Below are 27765 nucleotides of genomic sequence, written 5' to 3'. Positions count from 1 at the left end.
GGCCACAATTCCAGCAACTCTAAAGGAGACGGCAGAAGAAAGGGAGATCCCAAGTGAATGCACGGTTGAGGCAAAAGGCTGGTAAATACACTAGACGGTAATGTGCCCTCATTTTCAAGAACTACACAATTGGAAGATTCAGGTGTATGTATGGGAATCTACAAGCCGAACACACAGAAGATGCAGTGTTTGGTGACACTGTCATCCTAACTTTTCTGCTATCATTATGGCATCAAAGTAGTTGGAGAGTCTTTCAATGTTAACTCGAAAGTTCTTTCTTTTTAGACTTGCCTGTCTTCACATCTAAAATATTCCCCATTCACATACGCTAACCAGCAATTTCTATATCCAAATTGTTTCCCCTTCTAATACTTGTACCATGATAGTAGACACAAATATGCCATCCTGGACAGAAGCAGCTTCCTTCCAGACATGAACAGGAATCACAAAGGAAACCCCAGACCCGTGCATTGGACTCGAGGAAATACAATGGAGTAGGACAAAAGATTCTATTCCCACTCAATCCCAAGCTAAACAGGGTGAGGCAAGGCACTTGTAACCTCTCCAGTGTTTAGTTCTCCCACTTCAGTTGTTCAGTATAACATAAAATGCTAGGATGGTCTTAAAACAATCCCCTTCACCTCAGGAGACTGGAGAGCAGGATCCTTGGAGTTTTTTTTTTTTTTTTTTTTTTTTTTTTTTTGCTGATATTCTAAATATAAGTTCTTCACCTATCAAGTGGGTGCTCCATAAATAATTGTAAAATGAATAAATCAGATGAGGCCTAATGATTTGGTTTTGAAAAAACAAGAAATTCTGAAACCAGGTAAATAAAAATTCTCATTGCATACAACACTTCCTGGCTGATGGTACTCCTTTCTTTGCAACTCAAGGAAGTCAGAAAAGCAGAAGACACTAGGGCTCATCTGTGAGCGAGAAGAATTAAACCCTGACCCTAGAAAGTCAGCTGCCCATCTCAGGTGGTGTCTTGCAAGATGCGAAAAAGGCACAAATGAGATTGCCTCAGATTTAAACTACAAGACGAGCACCTCATGCATCAGAGACAGAAGAACACCTGTCTGGGTCAGATCCTAGGGTAAGGAATAAGTTGTGACAGTACAGGCAGCAGCCCTTCCAGAGGGGACTAAACCTCAGAAAGCTGACTTTACATGTTCATTTACATGGTTAAATATCCCTAGCTCCTTTGACAGTACCAATTATACTGTGAAATGCTGTGTCAAGTGATCTTAGCTTTCTGCCATGCAGAAAGCATGACTATTCTCTTGCAAAACAAATTTCTCACTGCAGTCTGGTAACTCCAACAAGCTGACAGTATATAGTAGGTTACAATTCAAATGGATTATTAAAGCCCTGACATAGACATTGTCAGTGTCCCCACTGTGTTCTCTACATTTGTTTTGCTTTCAACATGCTGGTTGTGTGGCTAAAGCTGGGCTCATGAGCCTACTGAAAATGCCCCTGTGGACTATCAGCCCATCCCCCTGGCACATAAGGCTTCACCACTGTGCAAAATGTGCACAAAACGATTAGCAGTCAAACTAACAAGGCTAACAAAGGGGATCCTCAAGGTTTTTGAATGCCAGAAGGCTAAAAACTTCAGTTTAAACTTTTAGAAAGACTTTGACTCTATATTCTTATTTCTTTTACCATTCAAAAATTATGGCCCAATGTGGGGGAAAACACACACACACACACAAAGAATTTATGGTCTCAAACTCTGACTACCAGAGGTATTTTAGATGAACTCAGAGGAGATCTAGAAACGTGGTCGATACATGAACGTTACAAGTAAAAATGAAGCTAAAATAAGCAATACTAGAACTTAGAACAAAGTCATTTTTTTCTACTTCAATTAAAGAAAATATCTCAAAAGCTGTAACCTGTGATCAGAGACTTCATTATCATAACTAGAGGCCCTCTTCTCCCAAATGAATTCCAGTGCATTGCATGGATGATGGTTCCACAAAGATGTGAATAAACGTGGGTCTGATGCACCCTTCCAAGCAGTGAGGTAGGACACTTCAGCGCTCTGAGTGAAGTTTATTTCCCTGAGGTTTAACTTTTAGAAGATTGCCAGCTGGGTTCTGGAACAAACTCAGCAAATAAGCGATATTCCTAAATTACATCAGAAAATCCCAATTAGAGAACAGAGACCCAAATCCAAAACAATATTTTAAGGAAATTAAACATCTAATCTGAGTCAAGTGGCTTCTTTAGGAAATACCCTGGTGTGAGTCCTATCCGTATTTTTGGCAGCCGCCTATTTTGGCAGACACAAGGGTGGTAACTGCCCAATACTCAATGGCTCCTTCAGATTGAAATCAGATGTATGCAACATTCTCAATTTAAACTGATTAAACACACAGACTAAACCAGGTAATTACAAATGCATGTGTTGGGGAGTGGAAAGAGGAGACAGAATGGGGACTTCTTTATTTTTTAAAGTGTTTCCAAAGATGGGAACAATTTTACAAATAAAAAAAGTGGAACTGTTCCAAATACAGAAACAGATGTTTTGGATCGTGAAGCTGCTGGGAATTGAGGCTTCTTGCCTAGCATTGCCTGGTTCTGGTCCAGGATTTAAGGGTTCTGGCTAGTTTTACCTCTAGTTCATTCTGAAGTTGTTCGATCATATTCATTTACCACCCACCACTGGGACAAAACAACCTTCGGCTCTAGGAAGGTACAACAGAACAAATTAAATGATCTGGTAGAAAAAAAAAAAAAAAAGAACCTTGCATATTTTTATTGCTCTTGACACAGCACTGCAATGAACATGTAGGGAACCTTAGCACATGTTCAACTAACAAAAATTCCAAGTACATATTGCTTTTTAAAAGCTTATTAGAAAAATGAAGATGCTTTCTCTTAATATATTTCTCTTAGATGGTTCTACTTCATTTCCTGCTTCCTCCTGCAGGACTGATGCCAGACCAGGGGCACTCAGCCTCTGAAAAGTCACAATCCTGGGAACAGAGGACAGTGCAGCATTCTGTGAGTACTGTACATGGGATCACGTTAAGTTTCCAAGCTTTGTTCAGCCCACAAAGGTAGAAGCTGCAAACTGTGCTAACATGCATGGGCACATCCACAAAGTCAGGGAAAAAGGTGGTCAATGACTTAATCTAATTTTGTGTTTTTCAATTCCTGTTTTTTATAGTCAGGTTAGTAGATCCTAGTAGTTGCTTTATTTTAAATAACTGAGTTTTTCTTTCAAGGTTCTCAGGAATGATGCTAGTGACTGAAATTACCACAACAGTGGAGAAAGTTCAGAAATACTCTTTCACAGTACATTTCATTCCCTAAACTCATGTGCTTTAGAGTCTTAACTATATTCCTTTTCTGGAATAAAGAATCTGTTCGTCCCTATCTGAAAAATGAGAACAAGTCATTTGGCCAAAGCTCAGTTGTGACTTTGATGAAGAGTCTAAGGCTGAACCCAAACTTCTCCTTCACAAAATGCACTAAACATGAGGCTATATATGTACAAAGAGGTGATAGATTGAATCTTCTGGATGCCATAGCTACATAGCAAAGATTTTTGGCTCTTTGTTTCCTATTAGCAATTCTCTTTTGCACCTATGAAAAACATTTCCTTTACCTTATTTTTGAAACACAGAATGGTCTTTCTTTCTTGCCAGCAAAATATATTCCTTCAAGTCCTTACTGTTGAAAAGGATAAGAGATTTTCTTCTGAATTACTTTTAAGTTTCTGAGTCTGACATAGAGAATCAATGCTCAGTAAATTTAACAAGAATGACTATAAATTTAAAATTCCCAAAATGTAAAGAACTCTACAGAAGACAACATGTTGACTTAAATTCACACTGAGATCACATTTTATACTTGCATCTCACTTGACAATTGAAAACCACTGTCACATTCATTTTGCAACTCAGGAAACAGGCTTTAAAAATAGACTTTCAGAGTAAAAAAAATAAATGAAAACTTGCCCAAAGTCACAAAGGTAAGAAATGATATAGCCAACATTCAAGTCCCTCAGGTATTTGGACTACAAATCAAATTCTCTTTCCAAAATGCCATATTTTGTCAATTTGAGATTTTTTTTTTTTTATGTCTAGTTGGGACAGAACAGATTTGATGGGCCCTTAATTCCTGAAAGTGGATAAAGGGTTGGACCAGGAAATTGGAGTCATCAGGGACAAGGTGTCCTGGTATGTAATGGGAATGGTACAGGCTGAGAGCAAGGCTAAGCTGTGTTCTATTCCAACTTCATCACTTAGTGGCTTTAGAACCACAGGTAAGTTCCTTAGACTCCTATAGTAACAGTACCTGCAGAGCAGAGATAAGAACTGTGCAGGATCATGGGTTATGTCAGTGCTGAGCACAGTGTCTGAGGATCAGAGGGTCCAGAAGATGTGGCAGCAGAAACATCACCAGCTCCTCTTGGCACAAGGTCAAAGAAAGTAGGAGTACATACACCCCTGCTCCTGGCCCAGCACCTCTTTGCATTTAGAATCAGGTGGCCCTGTCCAAACTAGACACCTTCCCCACTGGCAGGACAGCTACTGGGAAAGAACGTCTCTTCATTAGCAGTTAGTATTTTTTCCTCCATCTTCACCATCCTCAGACTGTCTAAAGATTAACCACTACTGAGCACTTCCCCATTCTTCCTTTTCTATGCTCCTGATTCTGGTTTCCAAGTTACTGAAATTCTCTCTCGTACTATAACTTCCTCTTCTCTTTACTTCCCTCTAAGTACCTCTCAAAGGGGGAGGGGCCAACAAACACAAATCCCTTCCTTCCTCTGTGCTCCTTGTCAGATCTGATTTCAACCCTCAGCTGTAAGCGAATGACTCTCAAAACCGTTGGTCCACCTCATCTTCCTGAGCTGCACTCTCTCACTTTCAACTCCCTGCTGTGGAGGGAGCTCCACCAGGGTGCTCCTGTAGGTCAGTGCTCCCTCAACTTGACTCTGGTGCCATCCATGGGCAACGCCCACTCCTAAGACTTCAACATTTGATTGCAAACTCTTCGATAGCCCCAGCAAGCACTGCACAAAGAACTGCATAGTCTTGACTTCCAGTCTCCATTCTGTGCTTTCTGACCTCATGGTTACTACCTGAATCCCCTCGAACCTTTCCTACTAGGATCATTTCTTAACTGCTTCTCTCTCTTTCTCTGACACTGCTCATTGATCAGACAACTTTTTTATGTGTAAAATACTTGTTATCTAATGTCTATCTCTCATACCTTTGCAAAGTGGGTCACATAAACATTATCCCAATTTTTCAGGTAAGAAAACCAAAGCTCCAAGAGATGAGCACCTCAAAGTCAGCCCAAGGCCCATTCTTGGTCCATTATTCCATGAATACCTATGGAATCAAACAGGGGGCCTTTTAATAAATAAAGCCAAAATATCCTATTGAAACGCATCACAGTTCATGCTCTGGAACTGCAAATTCTGGGAATCAACAGGTCTGATGGGCCTGTGGGGCCTTCAACAGGCCCCATGCCATGGAGAAACTATTCATTTGGGTACTTCCACGGTTTTCATCACACTGCACAAACACTTGGGTTGGTCCCACTAATTCTAGAAGGAGCAATGAAGAATCTCTCCAGCTTGCTCACACTGTCAGGGATTAGCAGCCTCTGGAAAAATAGGAAGTGTGAAGATTTGGTCAGTATTTCTGATTAGGCACCATGAAACTGCCCAATTTAATATAACTGTGTAGTTTTGCACCTACTTCAGAATAATGTTTTAAGTTGGGGGTGGGGAATATCACTTTGGTGACTTAAAACTCAGAACTATTGGAACAGTGCAATTATTTTCTTATTGACTTCTATGCTCACTTCCAGTGACCTGCTTCAAGCACTTAAGCTAGAACAAGCTGTGTATCTCAAAAAGGAGCTGAAGATGTTTCTTTAGAGATATCCCTAATCTGACAGTGTTTGTTGTGGATGGGGGAAGCTGTGTACATGGGTAGGAAATGAAAATGAACGCAGAAGAAATAACAGTATGAGATGACCAGATTCCATAAATTGTTTTCTTTTTACTTGTGCTAATTCTGGTATTACATTCCTGGTGAAACATATAATTCACTGTAAAAAGTCCAGAAAGTATCATATTACTTAGGTTTGGCCTCAAGTACAGTGTCATTATAACTGCGAGTAATAATCATTATTAGTCTATAAACCCAAACAAAGCTAGGGAACTAGGAAGAAATAATTGAGCAGAATCAATGGAGAAATCAGTACACAAGTGCACAATCAGGGGAAAACAATTCCCACTACTGCCATGCGACTATTAAGAAGGTTGCCTGTGAGCCAGGAAACCTGGACTTAGGATGGTTCATACGTACTGACTGTGAGAGGCTGAACAAGTGGCCTAACCCCTCCAAGACAACTTTCTAACCTGAAAAATGAAGGAAACAACACCTCGCTCTGTTTGAGCTAGTATGAGAAGAAAGTAAGCTAAAGTATATGAGGCAGCTCTGTACCACACCTGGCACAGTGATAAAAACTCATTATAGGTCTTTTCATTTCATTGCAGGCAAAACAAACTTCACAGAACCCCCTCATAACTCTGCTGCTGAATCCCCATTCGTGGCGCCTGGGACAGCCAGGTTCACAGGAGTGGTCCATCCCAGCAGGAGCACCCTGTTTACACTGAGAAGCATGCCAGTTTGGATGATAAATCACAATGGGTCCTTTGCCCCTCACAAATAACCTCATGTGTTAGTCATGCCTGCTTTGGGAGTTCTTCCCACTGGTCTCCTCAGTTAAACATTTTCAGCTCTTCTCTCCTCCTTTCAGATTTTCTCTATCATTTGCTGCCAACTTTTCAGAACCTCTGGTTTTTCTAAGCGGAAAGGGCATAACTAGCTCCTTTTTATGTGATGTGAAAACTAAGGTAGAGGAGGAGAGCTAACTCCAGAAATTACAGAGAGTAGCTAGATGTCTGTACTCAACACAAGCGGCATATTTGGGACTAGAACTCTGGTCTTCTAATTCTGAAGCCCAAGTGCTTTCTCAAAGTCTCTGTAAAGACTTTACAAAATATACACATAAAAAAATGGGTGAATTCATATCACCTACATGTACTTTTCTACAGATTTGGATTATATAGATTGTACACATGATCTTAAGAGGTGGGCTGATGTCTACTATAGGAGGTAGCTTCAAATAAAGAAGGTGGAAAAGGGGCAGGGGGTGTGGTTCCAGGCACAAGTTTAGCATATACTGTGAAGGACTGTGGAAACTTGAATAAATTCAAGTATGCAAAAGAAAAAAAATGACGGTTGTGTGAAATATGAGCAGATAATGCCTTGAGTTTTAGCTCTTCAAACATTATATAAGGAGCTGGGGTTGTGGCTCAGTGGTAGAGCACTTGCCTGACACATGTGAGGCACTGGGTTCGATCCTCAGCACCACATAAAAATAAATAAGTAAAATAAAGGTATTGTGTCCATCTACAACATTTAAAAAAAAAAAAAAAAAAAACACTGCATAATATGGCTGCTAAAACAGTTTTTAAACAACCCAGTAAAGGAGGCGAGTAACATCCCATTTCTTAAGAAATGGGATTAATATAGGAGCAACATGAGTCACTCAAGAACCCAAGATGGCAACAGAGCTGGGGTCAGAATTCAGTCTTTGGGTCCTGCCTTTGACTCCCTTCTGCCACAGAGCAGACGATCATTCAATCAGCTGAACATGGCCTTTGAATGCTGTGACCATACAACATCATCCAAACCAGGACACCTGAGAGTGGGAGGAGGCACCCTGAGTGGCTACATGAGGATGACAAGCATAAACTGGGACTGGCCTACTGAAGCCAGGATGCAGGGTCATCTTGTAGTTCACATCCCCAGTTCTCACCCTGGACAAGATGAACTACTTAAGCTTCGGTGCTCTATTTGCCCTTTCCAATAAACAGAGAAGACCTATCTATTTAGCTGTATTAATTAACTGATTAGAGTTTTTAAATGTTTTAACTAGTGTTGTTTATGCACGTGCACGCGTGCACACACACACACACACACACACACACACACACACAAGAAAATGAGCAAAGGTCACCGTCCCCAGTACCCCTACACCTACCTTAGTAAGACTGAAGCCAGCAAGTTTGTGAAAGTGGTTCAAGTAGTCACCTGATGTCTATGTCCTGAACCCTTTATGGCCACTGAAAAACCATGATACCCACTTCTTTCCTGACAACTTGTCAAGCACATCTTGCCCATTCTATCTCCTGGATATCCAGCCAGCACATCCAGTTTCCCCACCCCAGCACCACTACCAAGCATCCTCATTCACCCGGTGGAATGTCCTCCTGAAACACTGAGATGGTTCCTCTTTTACATTTCCTCTAATCTCTTGCCACATTGCTACCTGAGTGGTCCTTATAAAATTCCCATCAGTCACAGGGCCATCATACTTCCAAAGACCAGCAAAGTTTCCTTTCCCATCCTCCCTCCTATTCCCTGCATTAGGCATGCCCACTGCCCTGGGAAGCAGCACAAGTAGTGGCAGGTGGGGAGGACAGCTGTTAACTTGGTCCTGATTAGCCTTAAGTACCAGGAGCCTTCACATTAAACTTTATTATGACTCTTACAATTTAGTTATCCAACTCTCCCACTGAACTGTAGTTAACATGTATCAGGGACTTCTGTACCCTCAGTGCCGGCACTGTCCCTGATATAGAATAAAAGTTCAATAATTTGTTGCAAGAATAAATGGATGTAGTTTAGCTCTACGTGTAGCAAATAACCTACTTCCCTGGGTAGGTCACAAAAAGAAGGTCCATTAATTTCTGAATGCAGTTTTTAAATCAATAGCTGCATTTAATGGGAATATATATTTTTTTCCAAGCAATTACTATCATATCCAGGTCTTTTCTTCCCTAAGAAAAAGAATAATTCATAAAATCTCTAAAGCACAATGCTATGTGGGCTGAATTTGGGGTTCAATGGTTAATATTCAAGATAATTCCTGTATATAAAAACATAGGTGAGAATTCTAAAACGTCCTGAAGTGGACTAACAGATTCCTTCTCCTTTTGGAGATCAGCCATGGTAAGGGCATTCTCTTGTGGCCCAAGGAAGCCACAGATTTCTGCTGTCCAGGAGGAACCCAGGGAGCTGTTTAGATTTGAGATTTGTTCTATACACCATATTATAGTGATAAAGATTGTTGTCAAAATCATATTTTTTCCTGCATAGGTTTTAGAATAAAGACATGAAGCTTTTTTTTTTTTTTGGTGGTGCTGGAGAATCAAACCCTGGGCCTTGTGCATGCTAGTCAAGCACTCTACCAACTGAGCTATATCCCCAGCCTCTGACACAAAGCTTACAGATATAGAAGGAATATAGCATGTTATTGTCCAAATGCAAAGAGTTACTAATTCACAATTTCTTCTTAGAAATTTGTCTTTAGGTTTTAGTGACCTATAAAATGCTCTTAACAGCCCTAAAATACTTATGTGAAAGCGATAATATCTGAAGAATGACCAATGTGCCTTACAATGTTACCAACTTATACAAGTTCTCTTCAAAAGATGCTAATGAATTTTTTAAAAAAACTTAAACAAAAAACAAAGTCCTTATATATCTTAGCTGCAAGATGCCAATAAAATTGAATTTCTGTCTAGTTTAATTCGACAATGGAAAAATCAGCAGTTAAAGGGTAGATAAACTTTCCTTTGTCCCTCTCTTCCTGAGAAACTTTCAAATGTTGAAAATCAATTCCTTTTGTCCCCTTGTTATTCATCTGCTACACATTAAATAGAAACTCTGGGCATTGAGTGATTCCCGCAGGGTCTTTCATCTACAGAAAAGCCTGGTACAAATTAAATTCTTACTCTCCCTCACAAATTATAGATATGTATTGTAGTAGACCATTGATTTATCAGTTCATGCCTTTACAGAGTTCAGCTCTGTGAGACTAGCTAATTGTAGTCTTTTATCTAAAGTTACTTTGGGGTTGAGGATTGTGATGCTGTATTAATTAACACGGAACATTTCTATATTGCTCTGATTTATAGGCTATACTTTAAAAGTACTTTGTTACATTTTAGTTATTTACTTTCCAGATCCTTGAGTTATTTATGTTATGTGTTGAGTACATGTGTGTCTATGTGTATGTGTGAGAATTTTACATGGGAATTACACAAAATATTGCTTCTAACAGCAATGTTATGACCATCATGGTTATGACAAATATTATGGAAATACAGATTGTATGCAAAATATTTTAGAACTCTTTAGCTGATGTAAACCATCATTTCATCATTAAACTTCAGGTCTAAGACAACTGATTTGGATTCCAGGGCTGCAGTCATTCTTTGGAGACCATAAATAACAGAATACAGCTCTATTAAATTCCTTCTATAAGAAGGAAACAATACACATGTACATATGCACACACACAGAGTCCAGTTTTGAGTGTCTAAATGCTGGGAAGTGAAGCATTTTATCTTTATCTGATTCATTAAATATTTTAAAAACACTTTTGGTCAAGAATTTTTCCTTAGGACTTGAATAAAGAAACAAAATCTGATCAGTTCTTGGTCAACTCCACAAGTGCTCTGTCTTTCCCAAATTATCCTAAATTTTTCCAAAGATGTGTCTAAAGTCCAATACCTACTTTGATTTATGATCTCCTGGAATCAAAAATGAGCAGTTTAGATAGTGAGAACTGCGATGCTCACTTGGAAGCTCTCCCAAATGCCTTACCTCACTCGAATCCTCCTGCTGATTGATAACTGCCAGTGCATCCTCTGCTGCCTGCCGCTTGGCTTCAGCCACCGTGCGCTCCATCTTGGCTCGCTCTGTCGTGATCATGTCGTGGGCTTTCCGCTCCGCCTCAGACACAGCCTTCTGCAGTTCCGTCATTGCCTGGCGCTTCACCTCATTGACAGCCTCCTCTGTGGGTCCCACCAGGTGAATCAGACAAAAGAACATCTCTCAGTTCAGGACCTTGGACACTGATCCCTTTTTAACAGAATTTTATAGGACAGGCACGATTCTCATCCAAATTACTGGTGGTTCTGGCTAAGAAACTAGCAGATCTTTGAAATTCACTTAGGAAAACAAAGTGAGACCGTTTCCTTAACTTGTGTTTCTGGGAATATTTTTGAAATGCATATAACATTGCTACAACTTTTCTTCCAAACTAATGTCTCCAGAAATGAATCGAAGACCAGACTGTCATCAAGGGCAAGAACACCCATAGAAACCTTTCTGTATCATTTAGACACATAAAGAAGGTAGTCCACAACCATAAGGTTACATAAATATATTATGTCCATAGGCAAAGTATTCAGAAAACAACAGAGAAAGAAGAAAAAATTTACATGTACCAGAGAATGAGTGCAAAAAATAATTTTGTTGGCAAAAAATACAAACGAGTAAAAAGGTAACTTGGCAATTAATACAGAACTTTTAAATAAAATCAATGAAACAGATGACCCAGTTTTCTCTAAGTCATTTTCTGAAGACATTTTTGGAGTAAAATAGATGTGCTTTTATAAAGCACATTTATAGACAATGATAGATTAAAAAAAAATTTCCTGCATTTTAAGCAATTGTCCATAGACTTCATCAAATCTGCACAGTGGTTCTGCATAACCAACTGTTGCACTAGCAAACATGACTGAATCACACCCAAAATGATCTGGCCTGAATGCAAACCTGCAAGGTGTCAAATTAGTTCTTTTTTTTTTTTTTTTTTTTTTTTTTTGGCTGTAGTAAGGGTACAAATATTCAACTAATGTATAACATAAGATTGACAACTAAAACAAGTAATTTCCATTTAAAAAAATTAACTATTCTAATTAACAAGGGAAAATATCCTCCTCCTGAATTAGTTTATCTAATTTTCATCTTTATTCAAAGCAAAATGACAATGATTAATTGAAAATTTAATAAGCAGTAATTATTAACTTGGCAAACCTAGTACCAATTAACACTCTATTAAAACTAATTATGACATGTTTCATTCAAGTGTTTGCACTTAATTGTTTCACCCACTTAAAAAGCACCTTAATTAAATGTTCTGTTTAATTAAAAACATAGATTCCTAATAAAAATGTTTTACTGTAGATTAAAAATTTAAGAGATGCGAGTGCTCCCAGGATTTCTTAGATTCCTATGGTTTGTTTCACACATCTACAGTCCATGATGTGAGGACCATCAGAGGCTCTCTTCTAGTAATTTGCTGCCATGACTTTTGTAGCTTCCGTGTCTTTACCAGCATCATTCCTGAAGTACATTCATTTGCAACTACTGTCCACTAGGTTTTGCCAACTAACATATAAGAGAAAGATCCAGACTGGAAATATTAACCAAAATATGGTAAGCCTTTGTTAGTTGCTTCAAGGTATGTCACTAAAGTCTGGACAGAATCAGGGTATTGCAGACAGAGCTTATAGTACCTTCTTCACCAGGAGGCGAAAGATGCTTTATTACCCCATCATAAACGACTCGGGGCACCAGGGAAGAACTGCCCGTCTAACTACACAGCCAGGGTCTAATTTAGTTTGAATATTCAAGGTGAATTAAAATTCTATCTAAGTGGTAATACAGGACAATAATTTTTGCTTACGATCAAAGCTGTAGCTTGACTAATTGTATATGCAAATCAGGCAATTTATATTTAAATTATGCATTCCTATTCTAATCCCACAGGCATATACAGATCAGCAAAGAGAATTGGTAGGACATTTGCAAGGTGCTTGAATATTTATTACCAACTGCAAACATTCTCTGATCGTTTAAAAAGAAATATACTGAAGAAAACATTCAGTTGCAATTTTAAAACCATCTTTATGTTAGATTATTTTCCAGTTTTATAAAGATCCTTAGTAACTTTTGAGTTACATTTGTCATCTTTGCTGTTGCTTTAAAAAATACTACTTTTAGGGGAAAAACTGATGTGGTGTTCAACATTTAGTAAAATTTCTAATCTTCAAAAATGTACAATAATGTTATTAAACTGTATTATTGGAGCCATGTACAAAATCTGCATAGTGTCTGTAGATGAAGTAATAGTGTAGAATCAATGTTCATGACCTGATTTTGGTAAATATACTACAGTTGTGTGAGAATATACTTATTCTTAGGAACTAAACATTAAAATGTTTAGGGTAAAAAGACATTGCATCTAAAAATTACTCTCAAATGGTTGTATATATATATGGTAAAGTGAGGAATCTGGTAAAAACTATAAGGGAATATTTTTATACATTTATACTTTTTGCAACTTTCATGCAAGTTTAAAATCATTTCAAAGTAAAATGGTGCAAAAACTATATGACATAATTTCAGGCACAACATGTACTTTTTGCAATTCTTTTCTGTGTAAAAGGATGCATTGCTAGACTGCATTACATTTAGAACATTTTAGAGTTCTGCCTCTTGGGTATTTTTCAAGTGTTTAAACTTTATTTACTTTTGCTACAAAGACAGTGTGTAGTATTTTCATTTCAAAAACATACTTTATAGGTTTCTTACTTAAAAAAAAAAAAAAAGTATTTTTGCACAGCCAATTTTAGAATCCTAAGGGGGAAAAAAGCTTTCAAGTTGTAACAAGCTGAATGCCAATGTCACATTCTGCCCTTGGTGTCTTCTTCATTTTGGTGCCTTGACACTGGAATACCAGTAATGTCTTTTAAGAAGCAGATATAGATATTTTAAGCAGATGGATATTATAAGCAGTTATTGGAGATTTCCAGACAAAGCTGTTATCCATACTTTAGGGATTTAATATATTCCCTAAAATTTAACATACACCCACAGAAAACTACTCCCAAATACTAGTGCTGTTCTTATGTGGCATATTAGGAGCACCACTGTGAAATATGAACTTAATATATACCATTAACAAATCATAGATGGTAGACACATCTAAAAAATAATCTAAACATTTTCTCAATAATTAACCTGTCTTAAAGAGTGCAGAAACACAACAGAAAAAAAAAAAAAAAAAAAAAGGCAATGTTCTTTTGTATTCTTCAAGTCCCCCAAACCAAAAAACCAAAAGTACATCAGGACTGGGTTCAGAGATACACAAAACAGTAAAGAAAAATAATGGTAGATTCAATAAATTATAACATATCAAGTAGAAAAAAACTGATTAAGTAGAAAATACACAGCACAGTTCTGAATCTGTTTCCAATTGCTCACCACTTATGGTAGGACTTCCTTTGTGCTTAGCTATTCAAGTTGACTTTCCAACAAAGGTGGTATATTCAGAAAAATCTGCTCTCACTTAATAGCAGTCTAACAAAGACTTGAGCAGGTAATAGCACAGAAGGAATTTGGATTACACAAGACCTTACTGTCGATTTTTCTTTAAGAACTATGAAGAATTTAACTTAAATACACGGTAAGTAAGGGAAACAGGAAAAGACTCTCCTCCCTCAACATAAAAAGTCATCCTTCTGCTGTCCAAATGACAATTCTTTATGCCTCTTACTTGAATAAGATGCACCGTTAGCTTAAAAATGGAGAAGAAATGGTTAGGAAGAAGATGTAGCAATTCTCTCAGGTATTTGGCATTCAGCATATTTTGAACAGCTTGGAAAAATCATGGACTATTACCTTAAATTAGGTAATCCTATATAGGTAAGCAACAGACACATTTTAATATTGAAGCTGAATGAATTTATCTGATTTGCATATTGACAAGCAAGAGAACTTTCCAGTTCTTAATCTAAACTACTAAGAATATTATCAGATTTGAAAACTTCTTATCACTGTTATAAAAACTGATACATCAGCCCAGCATACCAGCTACTGTGGAGGCTGAGGCAGGAGGATCACAGGTTCAAGGACAGATTTGGCAACTTAGTGAGACCCTGTCTCAAAATAAAATAGTAAAATAAAGACTGTGGATGTGGCTCAGTGGTAGAGTGGCCCTGGGTTCAATACCCATTACTGCAAAAATAACAACAAATAAATACTAAAAGCTGGAATTTCTTAGAAAATCTATATTTGGATAAGATACAAGTGACCAGAGATTCAGCAAATTGCAGAGAACTACAAACATAGCTGAGTCAAATCAAAACCCAAAGGGAAATCTTTAGTAGAAAAAAACTTTTGCCTTGACTCTTCCATTAGTGCTACCACACTTAAACCCACTGACTGCACAAATGGCACTTCCCATTTTCCCAACTCAAACTATTCTAACAGTTGGAGTTACAGCAGCTCAGAACCTAGTCGAGTTTTATACAATTTTTTCTGTAGCTGGAGTTCCACCAAAATTCTGCCACATCTAAACTTCTTTAAGCCCCCAGTTAAGGGGTCAGGAGAAGCTTCAAATCTACAACAAAATATAGAGCAATACCCCTAACTGGAAAGCGGACAGTGCATATGGCAAGGAGAGACAAAAGGTTAGAAACTTTTGTCATTCAACTTAAAACCTAATTTAACTCTGATCCAAGAATATTATCTAACACAAAAGATCAATTTTAAAGCTAATTGTTAACAACAACAAAAAAATTCTTAACACGTTCCTCAACAAGTCAACTAGATTTGATGTGATTTTGTTTCTGAAGAATAAAGAGAAAAATGCTGAAGTGTGCAATTTAATTTCTAAAACGTTTTTTTTTTTCATCAAAGAAAACTGCATGTAAGCTAAGACCTCCTATGCCAAATTCCAGCCTGAAACCATTATAGTTCCTGAAAAAAAAATGGGTTTATAAAGGAAATATTGCCAGCCTTTCAATTATAATGGCACTAGCAGATGCTACTAAAATAAAAACTATTTCATGTTTTAATCAGGCCTGGTTTAAGAATATTAATGAGGTTTTTTTGTTTTGTTTTGTGGTTTTTTGTTTTGTTTTGTTTTTGCTATTGTTGTTAGCAGTAAAGTCCTTTCTTGTCATTCTTCACATCACTGCATTAACAACTGCACACAGCTGCCAGAACACTAAATTCGTGTTTTTAAACAATTCTTACCAGCTTTCTTCCAGATCTCCTCTGGCACGTATCCAGACGCAGGCCTGTGAAGGAATTCCCGATGTGCATCTATGAAGTGGGTGGGAAGGGGGTGGAGAGAAGGAAGAGTACCATCAGCATCATCATGTCCTTACACAGTAAAGCAAGCCAATGCCCCTTCTCTTGGCTTTGCCACAAAAATGCAGTTTTGAAAGGCTGACCACTTTACTTCTAGAAAATACACAAAAATAGCAAGAGTCATCAAAGCCCAGGAAAGAGAGGGTCATTGGTCTAAATGCCTCATATGCTCAAATCCAAAGCAACTTTATTTCTTTATACCACATGTTATTTGGGAACACTCTTCCCAGACTCTCTTACTGTGATGATTTCTGTTTTATATTGTTGAATAAATTATATTTTTTTACTTTTCCTTTCAAAAGTCAAACTCTAATACTATCACCTTTCAATAAATGTTCAACCCTACTGGATGGCTAACCCATTCTCATACTTAATTACTTCTTAAAATTCTCACTGAGCAAAATTGTTCACACAAATTAGATCATATGGATTTGACATCAGTGAAAACAAGACTCATTAGAATGAATTCACAGACATTAAGCTGGCCAAACAGAATCTGGTATGTGGGTTCCAGAAAAGGAAGTGATGTATTTATGACAACTTTTAAAGACAATTTTTAAGGATAAAAGACTTCAACTGCTGTTTCTTATGCTGTCAAAATTTAAAGGTTTGAGGAAATGCATAATAAAGTAGACATAGGAGTGCTAACTTTCAAAAGAACATGTCCACAGAAATGGCATGAACATTTTATAATTTTTTATATAATGCTTAAACATACAAGGACATCTATAGCTAAAATCTGCATATCATGTCTTCCATATTGGATTTTTTTTTTCTGCAGGGATGGTAACTAGTGATTGAATCCAGGGCACTTTATCATTGAGTTACATCCTCAGTCCTTTTTTGAGACAGGATTTCATTCAGTTGCTTAGGGTTTCCCTAGATTGCTGAGGCTGACCTCAAACTTATGATTCAGACTCCCAGGTTGCTGTGGTTACAGGTGTGTGCGTGCCACCGTGCCCAGCCTATATTGGATATCCAATGAAAGCCTACATATTTAGAAGTTCTATATTTAGAAGTTTATTATATTTTTACAAAATATAATAAATAATCAACCCTAAATTTCAAGTAGAACTGAAATCTTCTCTATATTTAAAAGAAATGCAAAGTTAACAGACTGATATTTTTAAGTAGTACTTTATCTAATGATATGTTAAAGATCAAAAGAAATTCAGTTCAGCATATTATATTTTATGCAGCTAGAGAACATGAAGAAAGAAGGAAAGAGCACAATCAATTTAGTTAAGTATATGTCATTACATTTAAATGCTTTAGATACAAATGAATGTTCTGAATCCATGTAGGGTACATAGTTTATCAGCTGGCCAGAACACTAGATTTCCCCAACTATGTTAAACTAGAAAAAGTTTATAACAGTTTGGTGAAGGATACACAGAACTCTCCATACTATCTGTGCAATATTTTCTTAAGTCTAAATTTATTCCAAGGAGTTTCTTTTTAAAAGTTTACATTATAATTTCATGACTACTGAATAATCAGATGGACTGGAAATATCCATGCATTTTCATATGCACATTCATTTCCACAAAGTAAATGACAAAAACCAAAAGGTTCTTTCTGAAACAATTTTCATTCTTAAAGAAAGCTAGATAAAACTGGTGCATATACAACTTAAAGGAAATAGGACATAGTTAATTAGGTTTTTCAAGATTACCTTCCTTAGCACTGTAACTATTTCCAGAAGAAATAAAGTGCTATGAAATTCACATTTAGCCCTGTACAGTGAAACAGAAAGATATACTTATGACAACTTGTAAAGACAATTTTTAAGGATAAAAGACTTCAACTTGTATAAGTAATTTTGGATAAGAATAGATCAGTAAAGTGTAAAGATAGAAAAAAAAATGCCTTTTCCAAAGCAGCAATTTTTTTTCTCAAGAACCAAACATTAAGGAAAAGTGATGCTAAGTTATCCAAAGTGCATGCATGAATGATACTAATTGCTAGTCCCAGGCAGCATAAAGAGATGAGAGTTCTAAAACCTAGTGGAGGTGAGTTTTAGCTTTATCAACTCCTAGTTAGATGACACTGAGAAGTTAGCTTCCCCCTGCCTCAGGTGCCTCATGTGTAAGGGAGAGGCAACACTACATCTGAGGATTGAAGAAGGTGCTCCTACTACATGCTTGGCTACACTCTCACTACACATTGCTTGCTATTTATTATCTTCATCATTACTATTGTTTAGCAGGCTGGCCACTAAGAATAGATACATACTTATTTTCTTACAGATAATGAAGATGAAGAAAGCATCATAAACCTGTTTTTCCCCTTCCAGCACTTAACCAAATAGCACAAAACTGTAAAGAAAGCAAAACAACTGGAGGGGCTTCAATTAAGCAAAACACAGGAAGCTAATTTTTTTTAACTCCCAGAGTATATGTCACTTAAGAGATACAAATTTATTTTTGCAACTGCAATTCACTGTCTTTGTCCTTAGAAGCAAAGTCTCAAATTTCTTATACAACATTTTTATAAATTTTACTTAGAACTCATGAATGTTTATAGCCTCACATTTGGTCAAACATTAGCATTCAGGGTTCAGTCAACCTTCCACCTTCCATACACTCTACAGTAGGCATCCTGAGGGTTCACAAGTCACACTGAGATGCTATGCAGGGTTTCACCTCGGCTGAGCTCCCTACATGTCTCAAAGACATGCTGCCACATTCACATAGACCAATGCCAATCAGGCAAAACAGCTTTATCAATCCTATTCTGCTTTGTGAAAGTATGTATTTTCAAAATACCCAAACTTAAAGGGAAATAATTATATGTACACATTTTACAATATCTTCTCCAGTTCTAAGTAACTGCATCCTTGCTAAACATCATGTCTGACAATGGCAAGTCCAGGGATGGCTACTTCTCCATCTGTTTGATTCCCTGAATATTAAAGACTGCAACAGCTACAGAAATCAATTAATACATTTAATATCTTTTCTGATTAAGCAGTACCAATAGCAGAATCTATATAGGCAAAACTGAGTTTAAAAGATTAAAAAAAAATTCTGGAGTTGATAAATAAGAGAGCAAGAGACCACTCTCCCAAGAATTTATTATTTTAGGATATTGGTAATCTAGACAAACAAAGGAAAACACCCTAATATTCCAAGGTTGAACTCTAAAGAGCTGATGTTTAACTATGAGCCCTTTACTACCTATAAGATACCTGTTGCTATAAAAATGAATAGTTGTTCTAAAATAGAGTAGTAGAAACAAAGACAGGAGAACCAATAGGAGATAGTTTAAAATGTGAGACATGTACAAATATCTAAGTACTGAAAGATGGGAAAATTAGAGAAAAGTACATCTAAATCAAGTTTAGTATGTTTTGAGATGCAAATTGCTTGGAGGTGGGAAGGAAAGAGGACCAGAGCAGCCTACTTAAGCTAACATACATCAGTGAAGAAAGGGGACCGAGTCAGAATGAAGGATAAAGTTGTAAGACATGTGAATGAACAGAAAGGGCAATCTTTGATGTATGAAAGAGATGGAAGATGCACTACACTTACGACAGAATGGAGACCATTGGATACTAGATACAGCAAGGGCCGCCATCAATATACATGAAGGGATGAGCTGACAGCCTTTGGAGAACCAATGTGACCTCACATGACCCAGGACAGCAATGCTCAAAGCTTGGCAGCACCTAGGTATGGCCTTCATCCTGTAGTGGGCAGAATGAGGCTGTGATCATGATAATATCTATTACAAAAACCATCAAGAGAAAGGTTAAGTGATTTCATCTGTACAAATGCCACTTAGTTTTGTTTTTAAGGGTAATACATTCAGAAACCTCAACACAAGCCCAAACCCAAACTAGAAACTAGTTAACTGCTTTAGAATTTCCATCTTTAACAATAAATATAATGTACCAGGAGATAACCATCTCTTTGTTTTTAAAAGATGGACTTATTTAACAGTCTTTTAAAACCCAATATTGTTAAAGTAGACTTTTTAAACACAGCAGGCATTTGCATTATAAAGTCAGCTGAGTGGTCATGGGTTGAATTCCATGATGGGATTTAAAGGAATCAATATAAGTGTATAAAACTTCACAACTTTTATATGCAGATATATTCTGAGTAACTTGTTGTTTGCATATTCTGATAGTATAGAAGTTGAATAGTATTTCTGTGGTTGGAGGAAAACTATTTTTCTGCAGTCATGTATTCTGAATCAGGGTCCTAAAAATACAATAGATTTTTACTATTTTTAAGACAGAATTCTAATTTCTCTGCCTGTTAAATAAAGTATCCATCTTGGAAATATTTTCTAGATGAAAAAATATCTAAGGTTTCACTATAATTTTACAATCGTGGATGCCAAACAAAAAGCTCTCGTTTCACTTACCACCATTCTGAGACTGCACACCAGGAGTACAACACATGTACCGAACAGGTCAGGTTACTATATTGTATATTTTAGACTTTTCAATTTACTTAATACTCTCCAAAATGCCTAAGAGATATGTGTCATCTTCATTTTCACAGATAAGGAAACTAAGGCACAGTGAGATCATGACTCACCAAAAGTCACCAAAAAAGTATGAAGAGGAACCAGGATTTCAAATCCTTTCAATCTACTGCTCAGAATTTGTACTTTTGAACCTAATGCTAGATTTCCTAAGGATTTAGATACCAATGGGAAATTTTATAATTTAATTTCATGTCAAGCATAAAATCTGCTAACTAAAGCAATTTGGTGGAGGTTGAGGTAACTAGAGATTGAACCCAGGGCCTTAAGCATTCCAGTCAAGTGCTATATTCCCAGCCTCCCAGTCCTTTGTTGTTGTCATTGTGAGACGGTGTCTCACTTAAGTTCCCAGACAGGCCTCTAAACTCATGATCCTCCTGCCTCAGCCTCTAGAGCAGCAGGGATTACAACTGTCAGACACCATGCCTGGCACCTCCAACTAGAGCAATTTTAAAATATAAACTCCTCCACCAACTCAACAAACTCATGAATCGCTAAGTTTTTTTTTAATGAACAATAGTTTGATTTTTTTTTTTCATTTCACTTGAACAAAACACTTTTCAGACACTTCTTTCTCTGGTAAGAGCTAAACCCTTACTGACACATACATGAAAGTATTTTTTTAAATTTGCTTCCCTATCATCACAATATTTATATATTCAAAAAGCATAGAATAAAAAAAAGTGTAGAGTAGATGCATTCATATTTCAGAGCTATCTCAGTCCTTTAAGAGTCTTAAACTCACCATTAAATATATGTTTTAAAACTTTTAATGATATGGAAGACTTCTTGAACATAGAAAAATGAACATAGATTCTAGAATAGTTCAAAGCCAGTTTAAAAAAAAAATTAAAGGAAAGAAAATGTTAGGAACTGAGCAGGATATGAGTAGCATACTGAGAGAAAAAGGAACTGAATACAAAGAAAAAGAGCTAGAGACCCAGACAAACACTTAGAGAACACAGGAAGGGTTAACCAGCAACTATGTATCTTTATGGATCAGACAGTTACCAAAGCGATTAAATCACAGATACCATAGTGATTGGCTCTGTCAATTCTGATCACATTAACTTGGGTCTTGGTGAAGTATACAATCTAACAAGACAAATATACATGTAAGTCACATTTTTAAAAACAATAGTTTAAAAATTAGCTAATTCTTTTAAGAGTTGAATATTTAGAGTATTCCCTGGCTAGCAAATGAGGAATAACAAAAATAATCCATATCTACTATTTCAAGAGAAAATCTATTTTTAAAGGTCCTTTAAGATTTCAACTTGTATTTATTTAAAGAATGGAAATGACATTATGAGGTCAGTATGTTCTCAGTGTTTAAAATTTTTTCAGAGGCTATTCACAATAGAGTTGTTATTTAATATCTGGGGAAACTCCTAAAATTCAATTAGTAATAGATTAATCATGCTATTTTTCTAATCCCCCACACTAACATAATGCTGTGGATGTATTTCAACAGTGAGAACCAGGCTGAGTATAATACAACACATCAGTCATGGAAGTGACGTTCTCCTCTGTGCAGTCCCCAAGTGCAATTTTAAAATGCTAAGAATGTGTGTATAACAAACATTCCCATGCTCCCAAGTTGGGGATGTAGGTTGGGCAATATTCTGAACCAAAGATTTCTTCTATAATATATTCTGAAGGTCTCATTTGAAACCAGACAGTTTAAGAATTGAAAGAATTAGGCTAAAAGAAATATACAACCTAACCATAGTACAAGGAGATGTACATGTATATAAAAGTATGGACATATCCATAACTTTATCTGTACACATGTACCCCATTAAACATTTTCCAGCAACTGAGATCCTAATTCTTTCATTACACACATCAATACATTCCTCTCCAAAGCCTGAAAGAGAGAGCACTTAATGTAAACGATTGTAATCCATGATTACAAACTACCTGTCCTCTTATTTACAGCCACAATCTAGCTCCAGAAAATGAAGTTCAAGGGCCTCAAGAAAGTAAGGATGTTCAGGGAAAAAAACTGTTGGACGCCAGGACTTGAGCACTACGTAGCTCTTAAGAGTTGTGATGGTTTCTTAATAGGCAACCAAGGGGTCTGTGTCCATAAAGAACATGACTGTTTTTATGGTATCTAAACAAAGCTATGAAATCTTGTAGCCTTTGGATAATCTTAACTACAAAAGTTTAAAGCCGAAGCGACTTCTTGGCTTTACCAAAATTATGAATTCATTAAACACCACTAAAAATAGTATAATTTGTGTACTTTGAAGAAGCAGCTTAAAAAAAAACTAAGCTTATTCTGTTGGTTCTATGTATAACACAGAAACTGAATTTATGTCTCTGGAGAATATGGTGCACATTGGCATCATCAGAATCTGTGTACAGTAGTGGTGACTGTGTAAAAAGTGGCTTATAATTTTGGTGGGTTAACAACAACTTAGGTATAATGTCAAATCAATTTCTGAATCTCTTCTTTTTCAATGGACAGAGATAATTGCAAGACCAACAGTTTGTGGGACTCAATTGAGGTGGCTGTCCTGTGCCTACAACATTATTCCTTTGCCCCTCTCTTCTGCTAGACCCAAAGGTCCTCAAGGAAGGAATAAAGACTCTCTTTCCTTCATTATGGTAACTGGTTCAAAGCCTAGCACAGTAAGTACTCAATAAATACGTAATGGCTCAATTAATGTGTGCCACACAGCAGGCCGAACTGTGCATTTTTATTCCTAAAATTTTTATTGTCTTTAAGGCTCTCAATTTTTGCCTACATTAGATAACCATCTAATATATAAATATTATATATTAAATATCTAATATTAATATAATATTAACCATCTAATATATTATATATTAAATATCTAATAAATATTACCATTTTTCCTGAGCAAATCTGTCATGATTAACTGATTTCTATTCACAATAAGGAAATAAAAACAAGATGTTTATGGTGTTCTGCTCCAAATAGCTTTGTTTAGACCAATAATGGCTCAAATCAAACTTAATTCTGTTTTCACTGCTTGCCTTAATACAACCTGACAAATATCCTTTTGTCTTTAAAGTCTGCTTTAGAATAATACCTGTTGGGTAAATTAAGTGGGTAGGAATCTGCCTGTTGGGTAAATTAAGAGGGTAGGAATCTTCCTTTATTTAATACTTATTAGAGTAATAGGCATTCAGCACTAGGAAATCCACAAATCTAAGTGCAGAGGTAACTATATTGGCTATGAATAATTTTAACGAAAAGATAATGTGATCAATAGTCACATAATATAATTCAAGCTTTTAATTTTTGATAACCAGCTATGGTGAAAATTATGTCAAAGACATGAGCTTAAATCTGCATGTATACAATTAGGTGTTGTTTTGCAGCAAGGATTGTACTCGAACCTGAATAAGATACAGGTATGGAGCTGAAGAGATGAGAGAATGAGGATCCACACAAATCATCCCCACTAAGTTTGCTCAAATGGTTCACACACAATGGCTAGCGATATAAATGATGACACCTTATGATTCATTCAAATAGAAGTTTGCAGGTCACTCAAAAATTCCAGTAGAAGAGTTCTTTCAATATCTCTGGGACTGTATTCTATTTATTACCACAACTCCCAAATACCAATACTGCATATAGTTACATACTAGCACTCAATTTCTAAGGCATGGCTCTAGTAATAGTCACACTACATAATTAGTAAAATCATGATTAAACACTCTAGCTTGAGATCCAGCCACAGGAAGAGAACTACATCTGTATCATTAACTTTTAAGTGGAGTAGGTAAACTATATAGCATCTAGGTTTCTCTGTCCAGGAGGGATTTTGAGAGAAGTGTTTATTTTTACTTTTTTTTTAATGCAAGATATACAACCACAAAGCAAGACTGTCTTAGAAACTGAATCTTGATATAAAAATTAGAAAATACACAACCCTGTGTACAGTGCCGTCAAACACTGCTGTGAAGCAGAAGAATCTCTGAGAGACCTTGTTAGAAGAGCAGAGCCAGGGGCCCACTCTGTGAGATGGGGTTTCTGCAGGTTTTGAGGCAGCATCCAAACAGCTCTATTAAAAAGGAGCACAAATTTTAATGGTGCGTGTAAAATTCTGGTTCAGCTTTGAAACTCTGCCGTAAACTAAGTACATTCACCTGGAAAAGGGGTTTGAGTTTTGTGGCCATCTCTTTAAATGCATCTGCCCAGTCTCTTAGGAGATAAGACATATCTGAAGATACCTGCTTATTACCCCTAAGTTCCCTCTGTCTCCCTTATTTTTGAAAATGTTAAAAAGAGTCAGAGTTAACAGCATAGGAAATACTTGTTCAATATTCTCATCTGAAGTAATGATACCTAATGCCACTGGGTCGGGGTTGACGGGACTCTGCTGCCTGGAGTGACTGCTGCTACTGCTGCCGCCTTTTTTCAAGTCCTCGGCATCACTGTACCGCCGGATCCAGTAATTCAGTTCTTCCCGGTCCGCTTCCTGACATCGCCTTAGTACAGTGAGTGATCGCCTTGTTTTTTCTACCATGTCCATTATGCAGTTTAACAGCTGCATGAGAAACAAGAAGAGAGAGGAGAAGGTACAAATCACCACAAATTTTAAGAATGTGGTGGGTAAGAAAACCAACTCTTTCTGGATAATGAAAGATGAAATTACATTCCTGAGAACTTCAGTCTAATATGTCCAATGGTCAGATCTAAAAATTCGGACCCAATAGGTGAGCATATTCAATGGGAATGAGAAGAAAAGTATGAGGTATGAATGTGAATCATGACAGTCATATTTCACCTCAAGGTGTTATAACTAGTAAATCTACCTTTCCAGAATGGTAAGCCTCTTAGTCTGTAAACTAAATCACCTTTTCAAAATAAAACAGTAGCCTGCTGGTCTTTTTCCAAGATCTAAATATTTCTCTTATGTGGCTTTCTCATCAATTTGGAAAACAAATCCTGTATTCTACTCAAACATTCACATTCATTCTTTTTTTTTTTTCAAGAACAGGAAACACAATACCTTCAAAGCATCTTTAAGCCTTTATTATATAACCTCTCATTTCAGTTGTTTTCAAAATATTTTTTAACCTAAATGATTACTGATGTCTTACATGGTCAAGATGTTTCCATTCTTCTGCCCATTCTCTGTCTGTTAGTCTGTGATCAATCATTTCTTCTTGACGTGTGCCATGCAACCCTACAAATGTAGAGAAAAAGGCTTAATTGCCCTAAAGCATTCAGGACACAGTGCATATGCAAACTGGCACATAGCCAGGACCATGTAGGCAAACTCAAAGATGTTAAAACATTTGATTTTGATTGGAGACAAGAATTATACTTAGATTCAGAATCATCCAATGACTTCTTCATAGAATGACAAAAATGTCCAAGGAATTCTATAGGTTATCTCATCAAAACTCTTTATTTTGCATAGGAGACAGAGCTATTAGATAAGTCCAGAGCAAGTTATTCATATAAGACCCCCTAAGTAAAAACATAAACATATTCTTCTCTCTTAATAAATACAAGAAATTGTGGTTTGGGTATAGCTAGGTGGTAGAGCATGTGGTTACCGTACATAGGCTCTGGGTTAACACCCCAGTACTAAATCGAAGAAATCATGAGTAGACATTAGGTGGTTTCAAAACTTGACTTAAAAATAGACATCATAACTCATTTTATATGATTTCCCAAAACACAGTAAAACACTTTTTTCATGTTTTAGCAGTTATAGATGAATGGAATCCTAATATATGTATCTTGCTGATAAAATTAGGCCATGAAGAGACTGTATGGATAATATGAAAGCTATATATACCAATTCAATTTACCAAGCCATAAGATATAAAAAATGAGATATTCTTTATCAAAAAAATCAGCATGCCAGTTATAATACAACAAATATCACATATTCAAATTAAGAAACTGAAAATCCTAATTTGAAGTCCATGAGTATTAATGCTCTTCAGCACCATAGTTATACTGTTGTGGAAAAGTATCATGTAAATGTTCACCAAGTGCACTGATTTAAATGAATGAGAGCAGTTAGTTAAGACAATCATTAGAATATGTATATATATTTTTTCTGGTAAAATGTCAGAATGGAAGACTGATGAAAGATGTCTAGAAACCTGGTGTTCCTCTTACGCCTTCACTGTGGAGAATGCCCTTCATTAAGAAACGGTGCTGGGCTATGTAATGCTTTCTATTTTAAATAATCCTTTTTGGTTGATCTGCCTTGTATTGTTAATCTGAATACTAAATTAAGTCTGGGATGGTTTGGGCTTCTAGACATCAAGGTTTCTTCTCTGAGGTCCTATCATTTAAGAATTAAATGACAATAAAAAGATATAAAAAGATATCGTATTCCACTTTTTGTGAAATCTAAGTGGTTAGAAATCTTTTCTTTCAACTGATGTAGATGTAAGGAAAAAAAAAAAAAAAGGATGATTCGCATGACTCTTTCCAGTCAACTACAAGATACAATTTCATCTATAACTGATGAAAGTAAACATTTATGGCCACTCGCTCAGATTAAAAAAATGATAATACAAAGCTAGATATAAAAATGTCGTGCATGATTCCTGTCCATTTAGAACATACTCAGAGATATATTTTAAAAGTTAAAATTGTCAATGCCACCTATTGGCAAAAAAGGAAAATTGCAAATTTTTACTAATTTGCATAACAGAAAAGATATTGGGGTGAAGAATATTCAGTCATTGCTCTGTTTATTGTGAATATTTCAAGTTGAAATGTTTGCAAATATGTAATTTTTGTTGACTTATCTGTTGCCTGTGTTTTAGGGAAAAATCAATACTGTTAAAATTAGTCAACACAGAAAATAACCAGAGGGTGAAGAGAATAAAAATGTGAAAGGAACTTTCATGATGGTGGCATCTAAATATTTGGCAATAAGTACCCTGACCTTCAGAGGTCTCAACATTTTCAAAAATTCTGTAGACTAAATCAATAATGATTAAAGCTCTAACACCCAGAACAATTAATGAGAAATAGGAAGTCTGTGGCTAACAGGAATCCAGTTGTTGTGGAATAGTGCAAACCTTCATTTCACTTCTTTTAAAACAGTAAAAACATTAGGAACATTTTTGTGCCCAAGTACTTAGAGAAGAAATAAGGGCTTCATCTGCTGCTTTTGAACTCTGAAGGTCATTTGTTAGATAGAATCAAATCTATGTAAGGAAAAAATAAGACAACTAATTTCTTTAC

The 27765-nt window shown here is 36.4% G+C and overlaps 1 protein-coding gene across 1 annotated transcript in view; it reads right to left on the bottom strand.

The window, feature by feature from the left end:
* The window catches only part of Runx1t1 (RUNX1 partner transcriptional co-repressor 1), a 130276-nt gene that overhangs the window by 3022 nt on the left and 99489 nt on the right, over positions 1-27765 (bottom strand). The window contains 5 exon segments of the mRNA XM_047566914.1: positions 1-19; positions 10719-10909; positions 15945-16013; positions 24889-25090; positions 25647-25732. The exon segment at positions 1-19 is cut by the window's left edge and continues 3022 nt beyond it. Coding sequence (XP_047422870.1) covers positions 1-19; positions 10719-10909; positions 15945-16013; positions 24889-25090; positions 25647-25732 — 567 coding nt within the window.

This window comes from Sciurus carolinensis, chromosome 1 (assembly GCF_902686445.1).
Source record: "Sciurus carolinensis chromosome 1, mSciCar1.2, whole genome shotgun sequence".
Classification (NCBI taxonomy): Eukaryota; Metazoa; Chordata; class Mammalia; order Rodentia; family Sciuridae; genus Sciurus; species Sciurus carolinensis.
This window is presented reverse-complemented; position numbering and strand designations above follow the sequence as displayed.